The 27,644-nt window shown below is 37.4% G+C and overlaps 1 protein-coding gene across 6 annotated transcripts; it reads right to left on the bottom strand.

Moving 5' to 3' along the window:
* Positions 1-957: 957 nt before the first annotated feature.
* On the bottom strand, positions 958-24,630 carry LOC114754789 (ribulose-1,5 bisphosphate carboxylase/oxygenase large subunit N-methyltransferase, chloroplastic). Of its 6 annotated transcripts, XM_028943616.1 has the most exons (15): positions 24,473-24,630; positions 24,263-24,372; positions 22,864-22,927; positions 22,655-22,765; positions 22,437-22,496; positions 9,045-9,152; positions 8,338-8,407; positions 6,169-6,209; positions 6,025-6,105; positions 5,764-5,799; positions 5,131-5,214; positions 2,443-2,576; positions 1,915-1,997; positions 1,665-1,813; positions 958-1,366 (listed from the first exon to the last, which is right to left on the bottom strand). In XM_028943616.1, exons 1-15 carry the CDS (start codon positions 24,593-24,595, stop codon positions 1,205-1,207), a joined length of 1,416 nt encoding a protein of 471 aa, XP_028799449.1. In that variant the 5' UTR covers positions 24,596-24,630; the 3' UTR covers positions 958-1,204. The 6 variants fall into 6 exon arrangements, 4 of the variants coding, with proteins under 4 accessions (XP_028799449.1, XP_028799451.1, XP_028799450.1 ...); XM_028943618.1 differs by lacking the exon at positions 6,025-6,105; XM_028943617.1 differs by lacking the exon at positions 5,764-5,799.
* Between the last annotated feature and the right edge of the window lie 3,014 nt (positions 24,631-27,644).

The following is a 27,644-nucleotide window of genomic DNA, read 5'->3' on the forward strand; positions in this document are numbered from 1 at the left end:
AACTAATTTGCAAATATTAAAAAAATTAGTTAAATTAATTATTTATAATAAATATGTGTTATTTTTCTTAGATACTTTTACTGGTCATTTGCATTATAATAAAAACCCTTTAATATGTGTAATCATTATGGAGATTATTTTAGAAGAAAATGAATAAATATAGAAAACAATATTTATTTGGTTGTGGTGTTAAAATGAATTAAATATTTTTTTTCCCGGCAAAGAGGGAAAACTGATTTATTATTTGTAAGCATGTAATAATTATGTCTTTATTTTGTTTTTCTTTTGGAATGTGGGAGGCTAAATTACAATACTACCTTCAGTTGAGTTAATAGTTGAATTTTCAATTTGATTCTAAATATAAAATTTTAATTAATTTTGTCTCATAATTATTTATTTTCTTCCAAAACAAACTCATGATTGCACACTTTAAAGGGTTTTCATTCTAATTTTATGAAAAACAAAATATTTATTATCAATAATTAACTTGACTAATTTTCTTAATATTTACAAATTAGTTATATAAATCTTACATTAAAAATCGGAAGTAATAGTTTAATTGATGTCTTAAATGAAATGGCATCTGCATAGTGGTACATGCTTGGAGAGAGAAAAGGTGAAATCATTCGCCTCGAGAACTATTTCACCATTTTTGTTTTTAAAAAAAAAAAAGAGAAAATAAACAAGAAGTAATACAATAGCAGAAGATAAAAATTATTTGACGTAAATGATTTTAAGTGTAGTATCTTGATAGATAGTTCCCACCATGTCCTATTTCAATAAAAAAAAAAAAAATTTGAACTGTCTATAGCATCTTGACAAAAGTCCCGCTTAAAGATTATGAAGACAAGTGAGGACAAAAGAGTGGCACCTAGTGTGTGCGTGTGTTGGTAATGTGCGGGTTCGATCCCGGCCCTCATGTAACCAAAAAAAAGAGAGAGCAAGAGCATGGCAAAATTATGAAATATAAGTTTTTCTGCTGTCATCTAAGTAATTACATTTGAAATCCAATCATGAATAAGAATTAATAGATATTCTAAAAAATGGTGCTATGCTTTATGAAAGCATCCAAAGACGGCAAGAATCTGTTTGGTATGAAAACTATCAAATAATGAAAGTACGGATATTATAAATATTGCAAAAGCGAAAGAAAAAAAAATTCTCTTTCTGACTATCATACTAAACTCGTCGTCAAGTTTCAGGGCTAGCAATGAATAGATCGTCCAGTCAAAGAAGAACAATAATTGTCAAGCCAAGCAGAAGCAGATTTGAGAATGCGAAGCTCACCAACTAGGAGATCCCGAGCCATTTTCCTTCTAACAGCAAGTTTTGTTGAAAGGGAAGGAGCATTAGACAATTCCAATGACTGCAAGAACAATTAGGTCCTTTCAGTAGGAGAAACAACATGGAAGATTAATTTCCTTACCTCTTGAAATTCAAATTTATTAGCAAAACATTCACTAAAAATAGGCATTGTCCCAAAATCCTAGAATTTTGAGTAAACCTCATAACATCAATATATCAAGATATATAAACACGCAGTAAAATTTATAGCAAGCCATACTATTAATCAACCACAGATAATATGGTTCATTTTCGGTATTTCATATAACACACGTCGGGAGCCAATATAGTTTCAATATATATAGTCAGGAAATCTTTACCAGAATGGCTTCAGAGTGCTCGGCAATTAATTTGTTGAATAATGAAGACAACAGCAGGTGTGCTTCAATCTCTTTGCTGATATTGCGCAATGGCCGCCTAGCGAGCCTACCATCAGTTTGTGCGGCCTCCATGGCCAAATCGTCAAGTTCTGATATTTTGTCAGTACTATTTCCATTAGTGGATAATGTTAAGTGTAGATTATGTAACAGAAATCCATGACAAAGAAAACAAAGAAATATAAAAATGCACCTTGAGGAAAGGTGCACGAAAGGACGCGAGCAAACGCACGAAGAGATTGTGGAAGTCCCTTTCCTTTAGCAGATGTCACTTCCCTATATAAGATCATAGCTCTATCAGATAGACAGACATTGACAAGTATATTGGCAACATTTTACAGTGACATATTTTACCAATATTAACATCAGGTCTTGCAGTCCAATAATATTTATATCACCAACATGAGAAAAGATCAGCATTTTCTAACATCCAAATTCCAATCAGCAAGATATATCAGAGCCTAAGCATGCAGATTTTCAGCATAATTGTATTCAAGATTGAAAATTTTATGTCATGCAGTTTAGCTTACTAATAGTTTTTGGTGTGTACACACTAGATGTAGTCAATCACACCAACAAGGAAATGGAAAATTTTCAGATGTAGATCTTTTCGCATTTTTAGCTAATCTTCACTCCGCTAAACCATGAAATCAACAAAAATTAGTCTGGGATATTTAAATAGAATTACACAAGAATTGACAAGTCAAGCAACAATACAGACTTGATTATGAAAGAATTGACAGAGTTACTCAATCCCTTCACGTCTTTGTTTGGGCGCACAAAATATTGCCTCAAGAGTTCCATCTTCAGGTCACGCAGAGGATCATGCTTAGGTATATCAAGCTGGATCTGGACCTGGCAATAGTCAACATTATCATTCATGAACGGCAAATACGTCATCAAATACAGATGAAATCCAATCATCGCAACATTTAAAGGGAACTCAAACGTGCACGCTCGTTTCAATTAGATCCAACTGTTCCTCCTGACAGTTAAAAAACTATCAGGTTTGATGCGCAAAAAGAACTTTGATGTGAATGGAAAAAATGAAAAAGAATCTTGTAATGAGAACTATGCATAAAATGACAGAGAAAGGAAAGTAATGTTCATTGCTTTCCTGTTTATTTTTTTTTTCCCCCCCGGGTCAAGCTTTCCTGTGCTTAGACTGATAGAAGGAATGCATGTATGGAAAGAAAACTCTTATCAAATTTTCATGATATCCTGAGTGAAGAAATAACTAAATAATCATTTTTCATAATCAATAATAACAAAATAATTACATTAAGTTAACAATAATAATAAAGTACAACTTTTTAATTTTTAAAAAGAAATCAATATAACCAAACATTCAACAAAACCTGCAAAGTTCACATGCCTCTTCCCAGGCAAGATAATTTGCCTGTCCTTTGACCCAAATTATATGCAGCATACGCTTTCAAGAAATAAACTGAAGGTGTGTAGAAGAGAGCAGACCCCAACATACAAGGTGACAGAGACAAGTAAAAAGAAACAAATGACCTCAGAGATGCTGGAAACTTCAAATCTGCCAAAAGACAGTGACAAGACTTATCAAGCATTGCAATCCAACTTTGGTCTCACTCTTACGAATTAATGCATGAGTGAGACACAGTTTCTTACTCCAGTGGTCCTCCTCTGGTGTTGACACTCTATTTACAACCTTTTCCACATGGTATTCAGATGTTGGTGCTACGTTTGGCTTTACGTTTTGGTTGTACATGCCTTTTTGATCTATTTCAATTCTATCGGGTTGATTTCCGCCCCCAACTTGTCTGTTCTACGTGCAGGAGTTGTTTTATGTGGTTGTGTACTGTTTTAGGTTCTGCTTGACATGGTTGGACATAGTTTGTAGTTCTGTTTCAGTATTTTTTTCAGATCTTTGGTGCTTCAGTCACTTAACTGCAGAGAATGAAACAATGGCTCTGCTTGATGTCGTTCGTGTGATGTGGACAATCATGGACATAAGCTGAATTGATTGAATAATCTTAATTTGCACTAGGCAGTTTGGATTTACTTATGAAGCATCAAGAAGGATGATCATCTCATCAAAGATCCTCCTAAAATTGGCACAAAGCACGTGTGGTTAAGGAACTAGTGAGATCATTCTTACAAATTCAAAATCCCATTGCTGGTGAGATGATTCAGCTGGAATCATCATGAGCCTGTTAACACGCCGATAGCTTATTTGGATTTTCATGAAACAGTCATCAAGGAGGATGATCATCTCATCAGAGATCCTCCTAAAATTGGTAAAAAGCACGCGTGCTTAAGGAACCTTAAATCATTCTTACAAATTCAACACCCCATTGCTGTTGAGATGATTCAGCTGGAATCATCATGAGCCTGCTAACACACCGATAGATTATTTGGAATTTCTGTATTCTGGGAAAGGGGATCTTTCTGATGGGGATAAGGTATTTAGAGCTTTTATTATCAATACAAACGTGACAGAATATTTAGAATTTCTGTATTTTGGAAGGAAATCAAGTAGTAAAAGGGATGTCACAATTAATGTTAGACAAGGCCATTCGGTTAATCATTAAGCAAACTAGAGAGACAGTATCAACCCAGAATGGCTCAGGAACCTTTACTTGAAAGAGAAGTGTTCATGCAACTTCAAGAAAATGCATACCCTCATGTGCCAATGCAGACCTTCATGCGAGGCGTTAATCACTAAAATCAATGGCCCTGGATAATCCCAAGGTAGGTGTGAAAGCTAATGGTCATGGAAAAACTAAGTTGACCCCTACCAGTGAGCAATACACTCAAAAATGGAAGAAGCAATGCAGCAAAAATTTTGAGCGAGCGCAGATGCCATGTGAATCAAAGAATGGAAAAATGGTCCGAGATATGATTCAAAATAAAATTCTCTATTTACGAATGGTAGAGGCTCCAATCAATTAATTGCTAATAATGATAAATAACTAGAAATATTGCTATAATAATTACAAGGATCATATTAATTACAAAATCAAGTCAATCCTTGTTCTTTTTCATTTGTCATTTTGACAGGTTACAAACTACACAAGTAACCACTTTGAAAAGCAACAGAAATTCTCAAAATAAAACGAACATTCCAAAGTCTAAACACCTCACGACGAAGTGGAGGTTGGGAGTTCCCCCATGTGCATAGATAAGATAGATTGATAGAATATGCATAGGAAAGTAGATAGAGGGTAGCTAGGAGAATTGTGGGAAAGGATAGCACGTGAGATCAATTTAATGCTGAAATCATTTAAGTGTCAATATTAAACACCCATGTGATCATTCACAGAACATATGTAGTAATGGACATCAGGACATGCCAAGATGAGAAAAGAACCCCATCACCCTACAACAAACCCTTCCAAATAAGAGCAAACATTACTTGACATTCAGATACAAGAAATACCTCATCGTAATTGTTGTATGGAAGTGTAAAGCCAAAGTCCAGCATCAAGGTAGCATTAGAAAATTTTCCATATCTTATTAATACCTGAAAAAAAAAATCTAGTTAAGCCTCTTAGCTGCGGGCAGTTGGAATATCAATTAGTTACTCTTAATCTTAACAACCACTGCAAATTAACAGGAGGATTAGGGAAAAAGGATATAATTATTTCTCATCACTTTCACTGTCATTCTAATAAAGTTTTTATAGGCCTCTATCAACAAATATGGATTTGGACCTGTTCAAATTCCAGGATTTTCTTTTTGGGGAAAATGTGCGATTTTAAGATAAAGAAAGATTAATCAAGATTCCATAACAGAGCTGCTTCAGCTGGCCTTTCATAATTATTGTCTACAGAAGAGCAGTCTCATGTAGTCACCCCAACACGTGTACTTTCATAATTATTTTCTTATTCAGAGGTATTTCACTTTTAATCTTCTCATAGAAAATTTTGACAATGATAGCAACGCCACTAGATGTTTGAACAACATAACACAGGGAATCAGTTGGCAAATCTTCAATCATCTTCAAACACATTGATTCAGCCCTCCCAGTCAAAAACTTAGGCCATCCAAAACTTTTGGCATTTATACTGACCTGTTCACCAAGAGCATAGTCACGATCAGCAATAACCTGCATATATTAACATTGCAAAAAGGATTGAATCAAAAGATATAAAAGGATTGTGTGATAGAAGATAAAATGTAATAGAAAGAAATTAATCACATTCACTGATGCAATGTGGTTTTAATCAAATGATCGTTTAAATAGACTGAGGTAACCATTGATAAATTTAATGCATGATAGACAAAGGAAAAAGGAGGGGAAAATAAAAGTGGAAGGAGAGAGGAAGACAACTTCTGAGTACTGTTTGTCATCATCGCTCATTACAATTGAATCTGAATCTCCATCGTGATTCAAGAAATCTGCAAAAGGAATCTGCAAAGCAATCTTAAATAACTAATCAAGGGTTAAACATGAAAACAACTTAAAATGCTATACCAGAGATAAGCCCTTCATGCTTCCCCATGCTCGAGAACCAACTGTTGATTTGGCATATAAGATGTCAGATCTGAGGATTAAGGAGGAATACAAAATTGATAATCAATGGAATGTAATAGAGAATTACGTTTACTGTTGATTTGGCATATAAGATGTCAGATCTGAGGATTAAGGAGGAATACAAGTTTGACAATCAATGGAATGTAATAGAGAATTACGTTTACAAGTGACTTTCAAGACTTCGTTTTGCATAATGCACCCAGGCAATCATATTGAATTAGTCTGGTCAGGAAGGCCATATATCCCCATACCGGGGTGAAAAAAAACTAAAACTAGAACCAAAAAACAATGCAAAGAGGGGAGAAGAACTCAGACAAGCATGGCTCTGGAACCCGTGGTGCAGGGAAAAGGAGGGACAGAAGAGAAAAGAACAAGAAGCAGAAAATGGTAATGAATAATTAATCATTAAGTAAAAATAAAAACATAGATTTCCACATTTCAATATCTGTGACAAAATGATGACTGTAATAAAGATGAACAGAATTATCAGAATATCATGACAAGCATTGTCAGCTCCAAAGTCACGAATGGAGAGAAGGTTCAACAGAATAAAACTCCTCATTGACCCCTACTCAGAACACCGCATCAGACCCACTGGTTCAGCTGGACAAACAGTGAACCGGTCCTTCCATGCTTCAGGAAAGAACTGGCCAAAAATCAGTATGGACTTGACTGGTTCGAATGGTTCATGACATTTGTTCTTTTATCCCGTTATTGAGTATTGAACGCAACGTCATTTTGGCTCCTTTTTAGGTTTTGGAAAGTGAAAATTTTTTACTGTCCCTTAGGTTATAATATAAATGATAATTATGTATTTTCTTTATTTTTTGCAATTGAAATATTTGTTGTAATGATTATTAGCGACCATCAAATATGCTATCATGCACTAGCATGAACTTATTTTACATATCATAGAGCTAAGAAAAATCTACTTAAATATATTAAAATGTACATGTTAAAAACCCGGAGTTTTCCTTCGATTAGATTACATTTACAATAGAAACAGACCCATAAACAAGAAAACGATTTAGAAGAAGAAGAAGAAGAAAAAGAAAGACTCTAGGACTTCCAGGACGGACAACACGAATACCCAAACTCTGCCTCCCAATCAACCCAACCAACTTCTTCCATAACCTCTCTTGTCAACTTACACATGTTTCCTCACCATCACAATGCCCAATATGCCAAGCAAAAAGTCAGTAAATCCCTGCCGCCCAATTTCCACTAGCAGCCCCATACACCTCTCAATCCCATTGCTTACATCGTTTGGGTTCTATGTTACTAGGTTGTCATTTTCCATCTTCGATTACTCGTAAGTAACATATATGATAGATATTTTATCCACCAAGGTTAGAAAGTAGAACGGCAAACCACAACCACTACTACTGTTAGTTCAATGGACGGAACTAATATCAACTATGAACGATGGATATGAAGCACTCAAGAACATGGACACACAAAATTTACAACATAAAGCTTTCAATGTGTATCATTCATATCCTAATTTTTTATTTAGTGACCTACAACCATGAAATCCTGACCGGGAAGGGGGAAATCCTTTATTCTCAGTATCTTTATTTTTCAAAAAGATCAATTAAGGAGTAAATATTATTCAACTTTTTGTGCCGAACAAAAATATAAGGAAAAATTCTCCGTATCTTTATTTTTCAAATAGATCAATTGAGGAGTAAATATTATTCAACTTATTGTGTGGAACAAAAATACTGGAGAAAAACATTTATTATATCATCAAGATGGGTTTGCTAGACTCTCATTTATCTTTCTACTAGATCATTTTTCCTGTTTCCAGGACCAGCTGCACCCAGGCAACGTTCAACTTTCAGACCTTTTTATGCTAACATCTCGCATGTGTGTCAAAAATGCCACTGTGGACACATCAACAATCTGGAAACTAGATGTATTCATGCTTAATAACATGTAGACAACAAAAGGTATAGATGATCCTCCAATCAACATAAAATAAATCTTAGATACAAGCTTTTCCTTCCTTCTCTCATACATAGAAATCAATCACAAAACACTATGACTGGAACCATTACAGAAAAATAACACAGTCGAGCAGAACAGTTACTCAAGTGCATTGCTTACCAAGTGTGCAGGCGTGCATGAAATCCTTGAAAGTAAATTCTCCAAAACTTTTAAGAAGACTTTTGAAAACCTGAATTTGAAGAGGAACATTTCATCAAAGTCAGTCTCAGTAAACTGGTAGCATCAATAACTCTCACTTCCCAAACATTAAAACACACAAATACAAGTAAGATGTAAAATACTCTCTGAAAGTGCCCAAGTAAAAATGTCCCCACAATAAGAGAAACTTTGACCTAGTTTATATCCATCTGTCAAAGATTAGTTGGTGGGTTGTCTAATCATTCCAATGATACTGAGGAAAAATATTTCACAATATAAAACAAGTATATGAAAAAGCAAGTTATGTTTATTGTTCAATAACCTACCTAGTGGTCATTTGGTCTGAATGAATAACAAGAGAATTTGCAGATGAAAATGATTTTTTTACCCCTTAATTTATTAAAAAAAAAAATATAAGAGAGAATCACTTTTCAATTACTACTACTATTAAGTAATAAATGACGTCCTTTACTGCAGCACAGATAAAGAAAAAAATTGTCCTTGTTTCCAAGTCATCATGTCATGCAGAACCAAGACTTTTCTATCCATCACATGTTCATAATAATGAAGAAGCATTACCATACCATAAGACATAACACAAATTCAAACATGATTAATTGTTAGGAAAAACAACCAAAACGTTAAAAAGAAGCAAGTGAAATACTCACTGGTCTGATTGCCAAAAAGTCCTTCTCAATTTGAGACTTTTGATTGATAGTTTCCTGATACACTGAGCTTAGCCGAATCATGTCCAATTCACTTTCACTCCAAAATATCTAGAAAGATTTAACATCAATCATATTGAAGATCGTGGGGATTGCTTTTATCTGACAAGTACATATAAACATTCAAATCAGAACTCATTTATGATTCCTGCACAAAGTTCCTTTAAGCCGTAGTCCTTTTATTTTGGCTAATAGAGGAATGTGGATTTTGTTCCATTAGCCTAGTCTGGTCACTTTTTCTTCTGATTTTTCTCTAGTATTTTGTAGTTCAGAAGAATTTTAAAATAAGCCAGGATTAAACAATTTAAAAAATTAAAGTTGAGAGAAAAGGAAGGACGATGGTTTCTTGGTTTTAGCTGTAAACTGACTTCTGTTCCTCTGGCAATTGCAGAGTTGATTGGATTTATACAAGGTCTAAATTTATGTTGATCGAAGGGATACAGACAAGTGTGTAATTTGTATTACACACGAATTGTGCTGAAGCCCTCTATAGTGAGGCAAGTCACCCTTTCAAGGATATTATTGATGCAACGAGGCTATCGTGTCACACAGGGATTGGTCCATTCTTCCGTTTCATTTACCTAGAGAGTCTTCGTCTACCACTGATTACTTGGTGAAACACCCCCATTCGTTAGAGAGTAGCTTTCATATCCTAGATCAACCACCTTCCAATTTAGAGGGGGAGGTTGATAAAGGAAACTACGTTTTTTGGTTATTACGTCTAGGTTTTTTTGTCGTTTTCAGTTTCTATTCCCAAAAAAAATATTAATAAAAAAGTTGCATAATAAATAGGGAAACCGTTTTCTAATTTTAAGAAGTGGAATAGCCTTTTTAATGTAACACAGCATGCACATTTAATAAATGAGAGCGGCATGGCATCTGATACAAATGCAATTTGCATTCTTTCGGCCTGGTGCAAAAGCTTTAAAATAAATGGACTTTTACACACTTTTAAACTACATATGTACATGTATGAAGAATAGGAAACACTCAAGCGCATATTAAAATATCCTAACAACATTTACTTCTTCCATAATGTTGATTATAGAAAACTACAATTCCAAAATGTATTTTTGGAATATTAAAGCAGCTGATAATCTTGAAGCATCATAAGCTAATAATTTCTTGCCTAATCAGAAATGCAATCACAGTCAATTTCTCTGCAAGGATAGTAGACCGAAAATCAAGTATGAAATTCAAATATCATTTACAATTTCCAATATCTCATGTACTTTGGCAGTGGCACACATTGTACAGTAATATAGTCAAAAGTGCCCTGAACCTCATCTCTATCTGCAATCTGCAACTATTTTCTATAGACTCTCTACATTGTGTGATTGAGAAGGATAAACAATCATTTCATGCTTGAGGTGCATGCATTTATATTCCCTCCGGTCCATAATATATGTTGGTCAGGAAAAAAAAATGTGGTCCAAAATATAAGACATTATCAAGATAATTAATGTGATTTTTTCACTTTCACTCTTATTAAATATAAGAGAGAGGAGAGAGATGAGAGATAATAAAAGTATAACATTAAAGGCAACTTCATCATTTCTTAGGGATAAAATAGGAAAATTTTATGATTTTCGGACACATTTAATGACTAAACTTCTATTTATTGTTATGTAAGAAAAGTTAACCAACTTCTTATATTATGGACCAAAAGGAGTAGTTCTTTTTCCTCCAACTGCTATTAGTGCATCTTCTATGAACTTACAGATGAAAGTCAGAATCATTATTAGCAATGCTCTTCATGATTAAGAGAGCTGATTAGGAATGAAATTAAAATGTGGTCTAAATTAAGGAGATATTATTAGGTCTGGAAAGAGTCAATGGATTTTTTTTTTTTTGGCATCATGCCCTTTAATACTAGTACGAGTAAGAGCTTATTCTAACAGAAAAGGGTAAATAAATAAGAGCTTTAGATAAATTCCAAGAGAGATAAATCTTGAGCTTGAGTCCTTGACTATTCTAATGAAACTTCAATACTCTGAATGTATTATTCGATAGCTAAAGCTCCACGGATAAGCTCCAATGGAGGAATTACAGCAGAAGAACGAAACAGAAATGCTCACGGCACCCACCTAGAGTCACATGGACCCTCCTAAACCTCACTCAGTTTTTCCCATGCCCTCCCCGCCTAGCCTTCCCACACAATATACTCACCTCTTTCCATAACTAACTCGTAGGAATACCCAAAATTACCCTTGACACATAAGAAACACTAGTCATCCGAATTGGGCTTCTTCCTCTGTCTAACATACTTCAATTTCGGCCCGTGTTCAACAATACCCTGCCCATCAAGATGGACCTTATCCTCAAGGTGAAAAGTCAGAAATTGTTGATGAATAACGTCGTAATCTTCCCAAGTACTGTCACAGTCAGATAGATTAACCCACTTAATCAGAAGTTCTATACGACCATCTGTGAGTTTGCGATGCTTCAATACAGATTTAGGATAAACTTGGAGCTCCAGATCAGCAGTTAGTGTAGGCGGAACAGAGTGGGAAATGAGACCTGGAGAAAGTGATTTTTTGAGTTGAGACACATGAAACACCGGGTGGATTTTTGCCTCTGGGGGTAACTGCAACTTATAAGCAACACTGCCAATTCGCTCCAAAACTGAAAAAGGACCATAAAACCGCGGGGTGAGCTTCTCATTAGGGCGGACAGCAAGAGAACGTTGTCTGTACAGCTGGAGCTTAAGATAGACAGTATCACCAACATTAAAGTGGACATCGTGACGTTTCTTATCAGCATATTGCTTCATATATTGTTGGGCCCGCTGTAAATTCTGCTTTAATTCATCCAGAATAGCATTTCGAGCCTGGAGCTGAGTAGTAACAGCATCAACAGGGGAAGCAGATTCCTGGAAACGAAACAATGTAGGAGGATCCTGGCCATATAGAGCACGGAAAGGTGACATGCCAGTTGACCGATTGTAATTGGTATTAAACCAATACTCCACCCAACACAACCATTTAGCCCACGTCTGTGGAGTGTCACTGCAAAAACACCTTAAATATGTTTCCAGGCTCCTGTTAACCACTTCTGTTTGACCATCACTTTGAGGATGGTAACTAGAACTATAATTCAGGGAAGTTCCTGCAGCCTTAAACAAAGCCTTCCAGAAAGTGCTCAAAAAGAGTTTGTCCCTATCAGAAACAATAGAGCGCGGAAAACCATGGAGACGAACCACCTCCTTAACAAACAAGTCAACAACATCACTTGCGGTATAAGGATGATGAAGTGGTAGGAAATGTGCGTACTTTGTGAAATGGTCAACGACCACCAGAATAGTATCATAACGTTGCGATTTAGGGAGTCCAGAAATAAAATCCATAGAGATATCTGTCCACACCTGATCTGGAACAGGAAGGGGTTGGAGCAACCCTGCAAGACTTAATGCGAGATGTTTATTACGTTGACAGGTGTCACAAGCAGCCACATATTTTTGAATATCTCGACACATACCATCCCAGTAAAAAAGAGAAGCAAGCCTCTTGTAGGTCCGAAGATATCCAGAATGACCCCCAATAGGAGAGTCGTGGAACTCACGTAGCAACAGGGGAATTCGTGGCAATGACTTAGGTAAGACTAAGCTGCCTTTGAAAAATAGATGACCACCTTTTAGTGCATAGCCCGGGGTAGCAGGTTGACTAGTAGCTAATTGCTGGATAATTTGAGCCAGACTATCATCTTTTTGAACCTCGGTATCCCAAGTATTCACATCAACTGATTGAGCCATAGTAATGGCATTGAGCCCACATTGTTCATGCTGCCTCGACAAGGCATCAGCAGTGGAATTAGTCCTCCCCGGTTTGTATTGGATCTGGAAAGTATAGCCCATGAGTTTAGACACCCAGCCTTGCTGGGAATCATCAAGAATTCGCTGTTCCAACAAGAATTTCAGAGCTCTTTGGTCTGTCCGTATGATGAATGGTCGGCCCAAAAGATAATAACGCCATTTCCTTACTGCAAAGACAATGGCCATTAATTCTCTCTCATATACTGAACATGTCCGGCGCCTAGCTGAAAGGGAGTGACTAAAGTAAGCAATAGGATGTCCTGACTGCATCAAAACCGCCCCTAACCCAGTACCTGAGGCGTCGGTTTCCACAATAAAAGGCTGTGAAAAATCAAGGAGGGCCAAAACTGGAGTTGAGGACATGGCGTGCTTAAGTTTGTCAAATGCAAGCTGGGCCTCCTCAGTCCAATGAAAAGCATTCTTCTTGAGAAGGTCAGTCAAAGGTGCACCAATTAACTCATAATGGTGAACAAACCGGCGATAATACCCAGTCAAACCCAAAAACCCACGAAGACTCTTCAGATTGGTGGGAGTAGGCCAAGACTGCATGCTTGCTATCTTGGCAGGATCTGCATGAACTCCATCTCCAAAAATAATGTGACCAAGGTACTCAAGCCTAGGCTAGGCAAAAACACACTTCTTAACATTGATCACTAAGAAATGCTGTCGCAGCAGTTGCAGAGTTAAGCTCAAATGCTGAAAATGAGTGCTCTGATCGTCACTGTACACTAAGATGTCATCAAAGAAAACCAAGATGAATTTTTGCAGGTGCTGCCGGAAAACATCATTCATGAGTGATTGAAAGGTAGAAGGGGCATTCTTCAAGCCAAAAGGCATGACCATGTGTGAGTCGGGAGACCTGATTGTATAATTTCTGTATATTTTCTATTCACAGATTGTGGGTACACAGGTTTATATATAATTTACAGGGTAGGAAAAAAGGAAATATAATCAAACCTATAACAGCTATATTCAACGGTAAAGAATCAAGGAATAATGAATCATAAATGCCAAGATAATGAGATAGAATTAGGGAGTAATCAGCGAGCATTATATCTGGGATTTCACACTCCCCCTCAAGTTGGATCATAGATGTCACTCATGTCCAACTTGCATACTAAGTCTTCAAATTTCTCTTTGTGTAATCCTTTGGTGAAGATATCAACTATTTGATTCCAGGTAGGCACATGTATGAGGGTAACCAATCCTCCGTCTAATTTTTCTCGGATAAAATGTCTATCCACCTCAACATGTTTGGTTCTATCATGCTGAACTGGATTATGGGATAGATTTATAGCAGCCATACTGTCAGTATATAATTTCATAGGAAATTCCATGTCCATCTTTAGTTCTTCTAGGACCCTTTTTATCCAGATCAATTCACATATTCCTTGGGCAACTGCCCTGTACTCTGATTCAGCACTACTTCGAGATACTACGTTTTGTTTCTTGCTTCTCCATGTAACCAAATTTCCCCAAACGTAGGTGCAGTAACCAGTTGTGGATCTTCTGTCTCCCTGAGATCCTGCATAGTCTGCATCTGTAAAAATTTCCACACGTTGGTTGCTGTATTTTTTGTACAGTATGCCTTTCCCGGGGTACCCTTCAGATATTTCAAGATCTTGTAGACAGCTTTGAGATGTTTTTCTTTTGGTGCATGTGCATGTTGGCTAGCCACATTGACTGCAAATGCTATATCTGGTCTTGTGTGGGAGAGATAGATTAATTTTCCCACAAGTCTTTGATATCTACCTTTGTCAACATCATCACCTTCGTTTTCTTCCTCTTCTTCATTACTGTCCTCAGTTTCTTTTTTACCATCTGATTCTCCTTTCCTTTTCATTTTTCTTTTTGTGGTGACTTCAATTGGGGTAGAGCTAGGCTTGCAGCCTAGCATCCCAGTTTCTTTAAGTAAGTCTAGTACATACTTTCGTTGGGATATATAAATCCCTTTCTTTGACCGAGCCACTTCCATTCCAAGAAAGTACTTCATTTCTCCCAAATCTTTCACTTGGAATTCTTGTGCCATTGCTGCCTTTATCTTCTCAATTTCTTCCGAATCATCTCCTGTGAGAACTATATCATCTACATAGACACTTAAGATGGTTTTCTTATTGTCTTTATGTTTGAAGAATAGAGTATGATCACTCCGTCCTTGGGTGTAGCCCTCATTTTTAAGAACTTGAGTAAACCTTTCAAACCAAGCTCGTGGCGATTGTTTTAGACCGTACAGTGATTTTTTCAGCTTGCACACCGCTTTTGGTTGCTTGGTTGGAAAACCTGGTGGTGGTGTCATATACACTTCCTCCTTCAAGTCACCATTCAAAAAGGCATTTTTTACGTCTAATTGGTAGATCGGCCAATCTGAATTGGTGGCAAGGGACATCAAAACTCTGACAGTGTTGAGTTTGGCTACTGGAGCAAACGTTTCCGTATAATCTGTCCCGTAGATTTGTGAGAAACCTTTTGCTACAAGTCTTGCCTTGAACTTTTCAATGGTTCCATCAGCTTTGTACTTTATGGTGAAGACCCATTTGCATCCCACAGCTTTCTTTCCTTGTGGTAGGGTGGCCTCTTCCCATGTACCATTTTGCTTTAATGCATTCATCTCTTCTAGGACTGCGTTTCTCCAATCAGGGGATGACAGAGCTTCTTCAATGGTGTTAGGAATTCTTGTTGCATCCAAATTGCTTACAAACGCTCCATATTGTGAAGATAGAGCTTTGTAAGATATGTAGTTTTCAATTGGGTGTTGAGTGCAACTCCTCGGCTTCTTCCTTAGAGCAATTGGGAGATCCAGACTTGGTTCTATGTTATTTGTAGTAGCTAGATCTGGCTCTGTGCTACCTGTATGATCTGCATCATCTACACCAGATTCATTAGTTCCCTTATTGGCAGGATCTGTCAACTGTTCAATCTCTTGGTTCTGTTGGGAGTTTGATGGTCTATGAGAAGATTTCTTTTTTCTATTGTAAACTTTGTTAATGTTTTTGGTTTGATCCTCCCCCTTAGGTTGGCTTTGTCTTTCTTCCTCAGAATTTTGTTGTATGTTTTTGGAGTTTTCTTGATCAGTTGGGAGGATGAGAGGTGGCTCATATTCTAAGTAAGGTTGATTCTTATCAAAATCCTTTTCTAAAGGTTGCAATTCACCCAAATGCTCCCCCTGACTTGTGGTCTTAGGGTAAAAGGAGTCTGATTCGTGAAAGGTAACATCACAGGTGATAAAGAGTTGTTTCTTGATTGGGTCGTAGCACTTATAACCTTTGTGTGAGGCTGAGTAACCCAAAAAAATACACTTGATTGCCCGAGGATCCAATTTACCATGATGGTGAATGTGAACGAAAACAGTGCACCCAAATATTTTTAATGGAAGAGTATTTTGGAGATATGGAACATAGTGAGTGGATTGAAGAACTTCTAAGGGAGTTCTGAATGAAAGGGGTTTACTTGGCATTCTGTTGATGAGGAAGGTGGCAGTGAGGATGGCATCTCCCCAATAGAATTTAGGAACATTGTGTGTGAAAAGGAGGGTGCGTGCTACTTCAAGGATATGTCTATTTTTTCTTTCGACAATACCGTTTTGTTCAGGGCTATAAGGACAAGAGTTTTTGTGGATAATACCGTTTTCTTGAAGAAACTTGTTAAGATTTTTGTTAACGTATTCTGTACCATTATCGGTGTGTAAGACCTTTATGGAAGTTTGGAACTGATTTTTAATCATGTGATAAAAATTTGTAAAAATAGGGTAGACATCCGTTTTGTCTTTTAGTAAATATGTCCAGCAAACACGCGTATGGTCATCAATAAAAGTCATAAACCATTTTTGACAAGTTCGATTGGGGATCCGACTTGGCCCCCAAAGATCACTGTGAATAACTGAAAAAGGAGATGAGGGTTGGTAAATGTTTCGATGGAAAGTAGTACGTTGGTGCTTAGCAACTTCGCAAATATCACAATAAATGTCTGAAATTTCTTTATTCGAAAAATTGGAAGGAAACATTTGAAGCATGTATTGAAAATTTGGATGACCAAGACGCTTATGCCATAACAAAAGATCACTCGTTTTGGAAAAAGACACTTTATTTCCAATGCTTGGTTTTATTGAGGCTTCGTCAAAGTAGTAAAGACCATCAAACTCTTTAGCATAACCAATCGTCTTCCTTGTTGACAGGTCCTGAAATAAACAATATGTGTCATAAAAATCAGCATGGCAATTTTTTGTTTTGGTGAGTTTATGGACAGAAAGCAAGTTGCATTTTAGTTTTGGAACGTGAAGTACTGCATAAAGTGTTATTTGATCTAAGAGACAGATACTACCTATACCAATCACAGGAGATAAAGAAGCATCAGCAATTCTTACTTTAAGTGAGCCATCACAAGGAGTATAGGTAGTAAATAAAGCACGATTATCAGTCATGTGGTCTGAGGCACCAGAATCGATTATCCAGCATCTACTTGAGCACAAGCTTTGAATGGTAGTTAAGGCATATATAAAGTTACCTCTATGGACCACTGTAGCAGTGGGTTGTCCTCGTGCTGGTTGCCCAGAGGGTTGGAGATTGGTGAGTAACTCCGTCAATTTGGAGAATTGTTCGGTTGATATACTATGAGATGTGGAAGGTTTCTCTTCATTTTTCTCAGCAATATATCCACGGCCTTTTCTTCTTTTGGGCTTCCAGTCTGCTGGTTTCCCATGAATATCCCAGCAAGTATCCTTAGTGTGCCCTGTTTTCTTACAATGCTCACACACAAGCTTAGCTTTCTGACCTCTAGGGTCATTTCCACGAGAGACAAGAGCAGAGGATTCAGAAATATTAATTGGTTTATCTAAGATAGGTTGTAGCATAACCTTACGACGGGACTCCTCCCTTCTAACTTCTGCAAATGCCTCACGGACAGAAGGTAGAGGCACACGACTCAAGATTCGTCCTCTCACAGCATCCAAGTCTGAATTGATACCAGCCAGAAACTCAAATAAACGTTCCTTTTCAATTTTCTTTCTGTACTGGGCTGCATCTTCTGAGCACTTCCAGTTTTCTTCATTCTGCAGATCTAATTCCTGCCACAGAGCAGACATGTTTAGGTAGTATTCATTTAAACTACCAGTACCTTGTTTCATCTGCCACAATTTGGTTTTGATTTCAAACACTTGGGAGGTATTTTCTCCATCCGAGTAGGCCTCTCGAACAGCTTCCCAGATCTCCTTGGCAGTTGGGAAAAACATGAAGCTGCGTTTAATACTGGGGGTCATTGAGTTGATTAACCAAGATGCCACCAGTGAGTTTTCAATCTGCCAAACCCGTACAGCCTGTGAATTTGAGTTGGGAGGACACGCAATATCGCCGTTGAGATACCCGAGCTTTCCTCTGCCTTCAACAGCAAGGCGAATGGACTGGGCCCACTCTCTGTAGTTGTCACCGGTGAGCCTCTCAGGTACGATCAGCACTGCGTTCCCTTCAAAGTTCTGATTCGGTGCGACGGGCTTCGAGTTCGTGGAGGTGGAACCATCAGGTTCCGTAGTCGACTTAGTCGACTCATTTACGTTGTTCGGCATTGCGGAATATGGCAGAATAGTTAGATCTCCCCCTCCCGCTCTGATACCATGTGAGTCGGGAGACCTGATTGTATAATTTCTGTATATTTTCTATTCACAGATTGTGGGTACACAGGTTTATATATAATTTACAGGGTAGGAAAAAAGGAAATATAATAAAACCTATAACAGCTATATTCAACGGTAAAGAATCAAGGAATAATGAATCATAAATGCCAAGATAATGAGATAGAATTAGGGAGTAATCAGCGAGCATTATATCTGGGATTTCACACCATGAATTCATAGTGACCATCATGAGTACGAAAGGCTGTCTTCTGTTCTTCGCCCTCTTTCATTCTAATCTGGTGATAACCAGATTTCAAATCCAGTTTAGAAAAAATCTGGGCACCCCCTAATTCATCCAAGAGTTCCTCAATAGCTGGAATAGGAAACTTGTCCTGAATGGTAACCTTATTCAAAGCCCTATAATCAACACAAAATCGCCAACTACCATCTTTCTTTTTAACCAGAAGTACAGGGCTAGAGAAAGGGCTCTTACTAGGACGAATAATTCCTGCTGTGAGCATTTCTTGCACCAATCGCTCAATCTCTGACTTTTGGTAATGTGGGTACCGATACGGACGAATATTTGGCGGGGTGGAGCCTGGCTGTAAATCAATAGTATGATCAGCAGGTCTAGGCGGTGGTAACCTCGATAGAGGTGTTTGAACTTCAAGGAACTCCGCTACTAAGGTCTGAACCTCTCTGTCCATTGAAGTATACGTAAGCTCTGTCATCTTTAGTTCAGTAAATTCCACAAAGAACACCTCATCCTCGGGTTGTGTAGTCCTATAAAAAGAATTGAAAGACATTTGAGTCTTATGCAAAGTCGGATTGCCCTTGAGACAAATCCATTCATCACCCAGATCAATTTTGAGGGTAGAATGCTTCCAGCTAACCAACACCTCTCCAAGCGATGCTAACCAGTCAGCTCCAAGAATGATATCCGACCCTCCCAGCTTAAAGGGGTACAAGGAATGCGTAAGGTGGAGCCCTTGCACAAAGAAGGAAACATCTCGACATACCCCACGGCCCCTCACATTGCGGGAGTCCCCCACTTGAACAGTAAAAGCAAAATGGGAATCCGCCGGTAAAGAGAGGGCAAGAACCAAGTCGTGATGAATGAAACTGTGAGTAGCGCCACAGTCAATGAGGATCAATACGTCCCTGCCATGGAGAGTCCCCATTAGCTTAATCGTTTTACCACCTATGAAGCCTGCCAGAGCATTCAGAGACAAAGACATAAGTTGCCCAGTGTGCTTTTCGGTCTCAAAAAAAAGGTCTGGGTCAAGCTGCTCCCGGTGAGCTGGTTCGAAAGGAGATTCGTCCTCCTCAGTCGGTTCCTCTGACATAATTAGTACTTGCAATTGTTTCTTTTTACAGCGATGACCTGGACGATACTTCTCATCACATTTGAAACACAATCCTAATTCCCTTCGCCGCTCAATTTCCGCATCAGTATACTTCTTCGGAACTGCTTTGGAAGTGTAAGTAACGGGAATCATTGTCTTCTTACTGTCGTCAGCTGATTTGTTTTCTGCAACTCGGGCCGTACTGAGCATAGAGGATGTAGTGGAATTGCTGGAAGTGGTTTAATGACTCAATCGTGTGGACGAAGCTCTCGGCCCCTGAAACCTATCTTCGATCCAGTGCCTAGGCGGCCCGGATGATCGTGGGCTATAATATTGGGCCATCACACCGTTACATTCTTCCAATCGTAGAGCCATATCCATATACGCAGCTAAAGAGCCCAATTTCAGCAATCGCAAGTCTGCCTTAATCTCCGTCTTCAAGCCATTCAAGAATGCCACGATAAGGACTTCTTCATCACAATTTCCCAGCGTAGTAGAAATTGATTCGAAACGTTCAATATAATCTGCAACATGCTTGTCTTGTTGCAAAGCCATCAACATCTCATATGAGTTACCGCATTGCGATGGGTGAAACCGGAGTACTAAGTCACGTTTCAGCTCTAGCCAAGTCGAAACAGGGGCTCTGACCTCCTTCCATTGAAACCAATTAAGTGCACGTCCTTCAAAACACAAAACCGCAGCATCTAATTTCTCAGATTCAGCCACCCGATTGAACTTGAAATAACATTCCACTTTGAAAACCCAACCAAGGGGGTCGTCTCCCGAAAACAGAGGCATATCAAGCCTCCTGTAGTGTGAGCTATCGGTAACTACACTCGCTCCACGGTCCTCGATCTCAATCACCTGAGGTGTACCATTTGTATGATTTGCTGAGTCACCCCCAGTGTCACCACGCTTGCCCGCACGCCATTCACCCAGCAATTCATTCAACAAGGAAGTGACGGTGGCGACGTCGCACTTGACCGTGGTTAAATCGGATTTAATTGTCAACACATCCCCGCTCAAACGCTCTATGGAATGTTCAGCTTGCAGGACTCGAGAATCGACAGCATCCATGCGGGACTCCATACGGGTATTTACCATTCCCCAAGAAGGTACTACTCTAATACCTTTAATGAAACTTCAATACTCTGAATGTATTATTCGATAGCTAAAGCTCCACGGATAAGCTCCAATGGAGGAATTACAGCAGAAGAACGAAACAGAAATGCTCACGGCACCCACCTAGAGTCACACGGACCCTCCTAAACCTCACTCAGTTTTTCCCATGCCCTCCCCGCCTAGCCTTCCCACACAATATACTCACCCCTTTCCATAACTAACTCGTAGGAATACCCAAAATTACCCTTGACACATAAGAAACACTAGTCATCCGAATTGGGCTTCTTCCTCTGTCTAACATACTTCAATTTCGGCCCGTGTTCAACATATTCCCTCCCTGTAATGTTTCTCTCCTCCCTCTACTCACTATCTCATGCTATTTTTCCAGTCTTTTTAGATTTCATCACAAAATTATTGATACATAGGAATTAAGAGATAGGTCCAGTCGACACGGAATGCCATACATTGCGCAGATCTTATTGCTAAGCAGGCTTACTTCATACATGAAGACATGGTTATCTTGGAGCATCCTCCCTGGTAGTGCCAAGCCCAATTGCAGGAGGATTTGATGCAGACTAGTTAGTCTCTTGGGCGTTTTGTAACTGTTGGAGATTTAATCTTGCCATTGTACTCCAAAAAATAAACAGAGAGATAGGTCCAGTAGTGCCAGATATTCACATGGTCCCCTACTTCTGGTCCATTGCATCTTGGATTCCTCCTCAATTCCACTGCATCCTTTTTCCTAACCTTCTCCTTCCAGCTTCCTCTTCTGCCCATATCTGTCTTAAAGATTGGAAGGATACATCACACTGACAAGGGTGCTTGGATTGGTTCCCTTAGTGATTTGTTGGGTGTCTGATCAACGTCCTCTAATGAAGATTCTAATCACAGTAGACTCAGCTTTCTTTCTGGTAAGACTCTAATCACAGTAGACTCAGCTTTCATTCTGGTAGAAGAGCTTCAAATTTGTTCAGACAATCTCATACGGCGATTACTTGCCATGTTCATTACTCCCATATGGATCACATTTCTAGTGACAGACAAAGGCAACCGAAAGAAAGCTCTGATATTGTTATGTGGTAATGTAGAACAGAGAGAGAAATAACCAAAACACGTTGCATATCTTCAGACCCTATTTATATTATGCTAAATTCCTAAACTACCCTTCTTCCCCACAATTCTCCTAATCACCCCTAAATTTCTAGCAACTCCTTAACTATCCCCTAACTCCTATGTATCAATTATGAGAAAGACTAAGAAAAGAGGCAGTCACTCTGTGAGTAGGCAAGAAGAGCAAATTAACTCACCAAGAAAAAGTGCAACATTCTTAGCATGATGCCTTGCAGTTTAGCACAATAAAGATGCTTCAACGATAAAGGAACTCTGCTACAAATACCAAAACAAAGAACAGACACAAAAAGATAGAGCAACTAAAGAAAAGTAAGAACACTTACTGTATTATGCAGCTGTCCTTGCTGAGGAAGACAGCTAATATAAGGGTCCCACTCGGAGTCCTATCACACAGAAATAGATATTACATACAGACGCTGCGAAATTCCTCATTTTTCTACCAAACATAGTGAGGTCAAAAATATTGTCTTTTGAAATATGCAAGAGCAAAGTTCCTGAATTGAGATAAATTTTTATCATACAAATTTGATATTAAGGTTACCCGACCCAGTTTCTGCTCAACTAGAATAACAACAGCAAGTTTTGAAATACATCCAACTTCAGTGCTGATCAAAGATCTGATTTCTGGGAGTAAATTGTCCACAGTCATTTGCTGCAAAATCAATTAGGAACACGATGATGAGCAATTTATCATGATAACAGTGAAATAAAAGGCATGAATTTTAGTAAGATTTAATAAGTGAAGCATACCACAGCATAAGGAACCTGCAAAATGCATTCCCCAGTGTGTATAATCCTAGAGGCAAACAGAGCCCTACATCCACGTAAATTTCAAGGTTACATAAGAAGTCAACATTTGAGAGACAGACCTCATCTAAGGCCTGAAATAAGGAGATAACATATGATATTCCAATGTACAGAAACGTTTTAGAAAGTCTTGAGTGTGTATTATTCTAGAAGCAAAAAGAGAGCATGATGCATAGCACAGATTAAGAGATGATATAGGAAGAGGTAACATTTGAGACACCAATGTATAAAAGCATTTACCACAATCGTTCTTTTTAGGCAATTATTTTATTAATTGAATCCATAATAGCCTATACACACACCATATAAGTACAAGGCTGCATGCACTGATGAGCTATAGCATCCCTATGATAAAACAGCCACACGCACCGCATTGAAACTTGAATTTTATAAACTTGGAATTTTGATTGATGGGATGCCCTTTTTTATTTTTGCCAGATATGAAACGCCTTGAGTTAATCTAACCCTGTTTAACTTCTTTTTTTTTTTTGGCCAAAACCTCATTTAACAATTAAATTTAACTCTAAGGTATTGAAAATATCTAAATTAAATTAAATCACTTAATCAAAATGTTAGTTTTTGCAAATTCTACTTTTAATAACCTTTCTTTTGCTACAATAATATACACATTTACATTAGAAGTGTAGTATTATGTAAGAAAGGGATGGTAGAAGTGTATTCTGTAAGAAGGGATGGTTTTAAAGCGAAATGGGACATTACATCTTTTTTAGTTTTCTGTAAAATGTGCCATGACAGTGTCATCTTCAGAGACAAAGAAGACCAATGTAATTACAGTTTAAAGCATCTAAAAATTAATACATCAAAATAAAATATATAGCAAGTGGCGGTACATCTAGTTTCTGTAAGGGCAGTATCTGATATATCTAAACATTTACAATACACATTCATAGCCAAGACATTTATTGCAAAAGAATAAAATATTAGAACTGGAGCCAGTTACGGGATATAACTTCTTTGACAAAGACAAATACTAATTCAGTTCTTAGTTTACAAAATATGCCTTGAAACTAATATATATTTACATTGTAAAGATTCATTTCTGTTCCACGGTGCAAAGACTCCTACCATCAAAAAAACTAAACCCAAGACAGTAGGAACTCACGTCGGCTTACATTATCTGGCAAGAAGATGAAAGTTCAATAAACAATGACAGCCAGCCAGAAACTAGCATACAGAATTCTTTCTTCTCACAAAATTAGTCCCCGACAGTCAAAAACAATGAAGCAATTTAAATTCCACATTTAAAAACCATCCTAACACAATGAAATCAAATCATTCCCCAAAAAAAAAAAAAGACGAGAAAAAAAAGAAACTGGAGAACCTGCCACATGGAGCTTTCCCAATTGAAAGTGCTGATGAAATCTTAGAGACAGCTTTCCGCTCCAACCATGGCAAGAAACCATCGCAATCACCGTCCAATATGCCAGAAACCTATCACAAAAGAAGCAAAAGAAAAGAAGGTCCACATTGGGAAACTTGAAGGTTCAGTGAAAATAACGGTAGAAGAGAGAAATGGAGATGTGTTCTGAACCTGAGGATGGCTTGAAGAAGAAAGGCTGAGTTGGAAGGAGGAGGAAGGGTGAGGATACCGACGGGCGTTCGAAAGAGAACATAGAGACCACCAAAAGGCTGGAATGCGAAGCCGCAACAGCATGGCAGGGTCAGAGAAGCAATGGCAGATCTACGTGTAAGCTCAATTTTCTAAGAGAGCCTCCATTTATCTTCCAAATTCGAACAGAGTGAAGAAAGCTGATGCTCAATCTCTGTACTTAAATACTGGGGACCAGTGTTATTTTCACTTGGTCCGATTCAAAATGCTACCTCCAGTAATTAATCCTACATCAGTTGTATTGGTTGACTAATTTAAATTTTATTTAGTTATTGTAATAATTAAGTATTGTTAGTTAGTTAATGTAATAATTAAATAGGAAAATTACACACAGGTCCCACAAAAGAGAATTAATTTAGATAAAGTCTCTGGAAATCTCCAAATTCTTCCTAAATCCCTAGGGACCTATGGGTAATAAATTGCAATTGTAAAAAGTCTGTTATGCCCTTATTGATTAAAAAAGAAAAAACAGAGAGAAAGCTTTAGTTTGTGCACTGGTGCTGCATGTATGAAGAAGAGGAGCTTCTGAAAGAAGGAATGGAGGTCTGCGTTGATGCTCCATTATTCCAGGAAAGCTATATTTTTTCTTCATCCTCTTTGTAGGTCTCATCAATAACGAGATTTCTTTTCTTTCGTACACAACCAATCTCAAGTTTAATGTTGGTTTGAAAAGATGATTGGCTGTGGGTGTATGGATATTAAGGATGTGATTTAACTCACTTGAACTATCAAGGAAAGCTCATTTTAGTCATATATGGTTTTAATCATCTTAGGTGTGGTTTTGTTATGTGTGGCTAGGGTTATAAAACAATGCTCTGTTTTTGGGTGAATGATGCTCTGTTTTTTAGTGATTGATGCTGTGTTGCTGATGAAAAAGAATGAAAATGACATATTTTTACTGTTATAACTCCCTGTAATGCGATGGTTAAATGTCTTGTTAATGGGTACATCGAAGGTTGTTAATGTAACTGTATGACTTATTATTAATGAGTAATTGTGACAGGTTGATATGAAGGATGGAAACTTCAAGTGGGAAGCCTTTGTTTTGTTACCTCCATATAGGAGAACAATTTATTGATGGTGTAAAAGGTGACATGCAGTACGTTGGAGGTGGTGTGAGAACAAAAATGATAAAGAAAGGCACATCATATAAAGAATTTAGAACAATGGTAGCATCAATTATGGGAAAAGAAAGCAATGGAAGGGTTATCAAATTCACAGTAACCTTTGATGAGTTTACATTTGTGGACCTTATAGATAAAATGTAAATTTAGTGTAATTTCATTGTACATATATATCAAGTGGTAAATGACATCTGGTTGTAATTTAATTTGATATAATATCATATCCGTATTTTGATGTACTTGTTAATAAGCTGTAATAGACTTGTTATCAGACGCTGTGGAAGTTGTCATTAGCAGTCTAAATTATGTTACTAATATAAAGTGACAATTTCTCCTACTTGCAGTGGTCAGTGATTTCTTAACACATATGATATGATGAAAACGCTGAAAAGAATTGGTTTTGATAAACTGTCAATTAATGCCTGCTGATTACTTGTCATTCACTATTGTCAAGGTTGTTAATACCTGCTGATTACTTGTCATTCACTACCATCAAAGTTGTTCTTTTTTTTGTTTCCTTTTTGCAGAGAGATTATTTCTACCAAGTTCTTTGTAGAGTGAAGCTAGCATTATTTGACAAAAACAACAAAATTGACAAGGAAGTCACATGACTTGAAGATTGGATGCTTGTAGTGGATCATAATTCATAGGAACAACCTGCATAGTGATCAAGTACTGTCTTTGGTATGAGAAAACTCCCAAAGCAAGAGGAAGAAATAAAAAACCAACATATATTGTATTTAGTTTTTTCATTTGACAGTATAATGACAGCTGAATGTAAACATCAAATTTTGTTTTTTCATTTGACAGCATAATGACAGCTGAAAGTAAAGTTCAGATTTTGTTTTTTTATTTGACCATATAATGATAGCTGAATGTTAAGTTATGTTAATATGATTGGCATCATTTCCTAGTTATGAAGTTGTTGTAATGGCATTCATGTGTTTTGATAACCACAAAATTCCTTATTCAAAACCCGAACAATGTCTAGAAATGAAGACTTAATAAAAGTGGATAAACAAATGCTAATCATGATGACATGATAGGTATATATCACAGTTCTCTCTGCCAGATCCATTAACAACCTCAACGGCATTTATTGACAACCTGAAGGGAAGTGCTTAACAACCTTAGCAATGTCCCTGACAATTCACTATATGGGATGCCACGGCTTCTTAAAAAATTATATTATCAGCACATATGATGAACTTAACAATATAATGGGAGGCGTTTTGAAGTCATTAACAGCTTTAAGTAAACCCAGCAAGATTACAGTATATTTTTATTGCAGATATTCATTTACAACCTCAACGGCGATTGTTTACAACCTGGGGAGAAGTGGTTAACAACTTTAGCAGTGCCCCTAACAACTCACTCTATCGGATATCACAGCTTCTAAAAAATTGTATTATCAGCACACATTACGACCTTAACAATATAATGTGAGGCATTTTGAAGTCATTAACAACTGTAACTGAACCCAATAGGATTACAACAAATTTTTATTGTAGAGATTCATTTACAACCTTAATAGCGGCTGTTGACAACATAAGGAGAAGTAGTTAATAACCTCGACAGTGTCCTTGACAACTCACGCTGTGGGATATCACAGCCTCAACATAGCATCAAATTATAACCAAATGATATTATGTTACAACTTTAACTCAAAAATCATGTGTTAAGAAATCATTGAACATTGCAAGTAGGAGAAATTGTCACTTTATATCAGTAACATAATTCAGACTACTAATGACAACCTCCACAATGCCTAATAACAAGTTCATTACAGCCTATTGACAAGTACATCAAAATACAGATATGATATTATATTACATTACAACCAGATGTCATTTACCACTTGATATATCTGTACAATATAACCACATCAAATTTACAACCCATTTAAAAAAGCACACAAGTTACATGTGTGGATAATGATAGACAACTTGAGATGTGGGTTATGATATTTA

The sequence above is a fragment of the Neltuma alba genome, unplaced genomic scaffold (genome assembly GCF_004799145.2).
Source record: "Neltuma alba isolate B1F8T4 unplaced genomic scaffold, ASM479914v2 tig00010189_pilon, whole genome shotgun sequence".
Lineage (NCBI taxonomy): Eukaryota > Viridiplantae > Streptophyta > Magnoliopsida > Fabales > Fabaceae > Neltuma > Neltuma alba.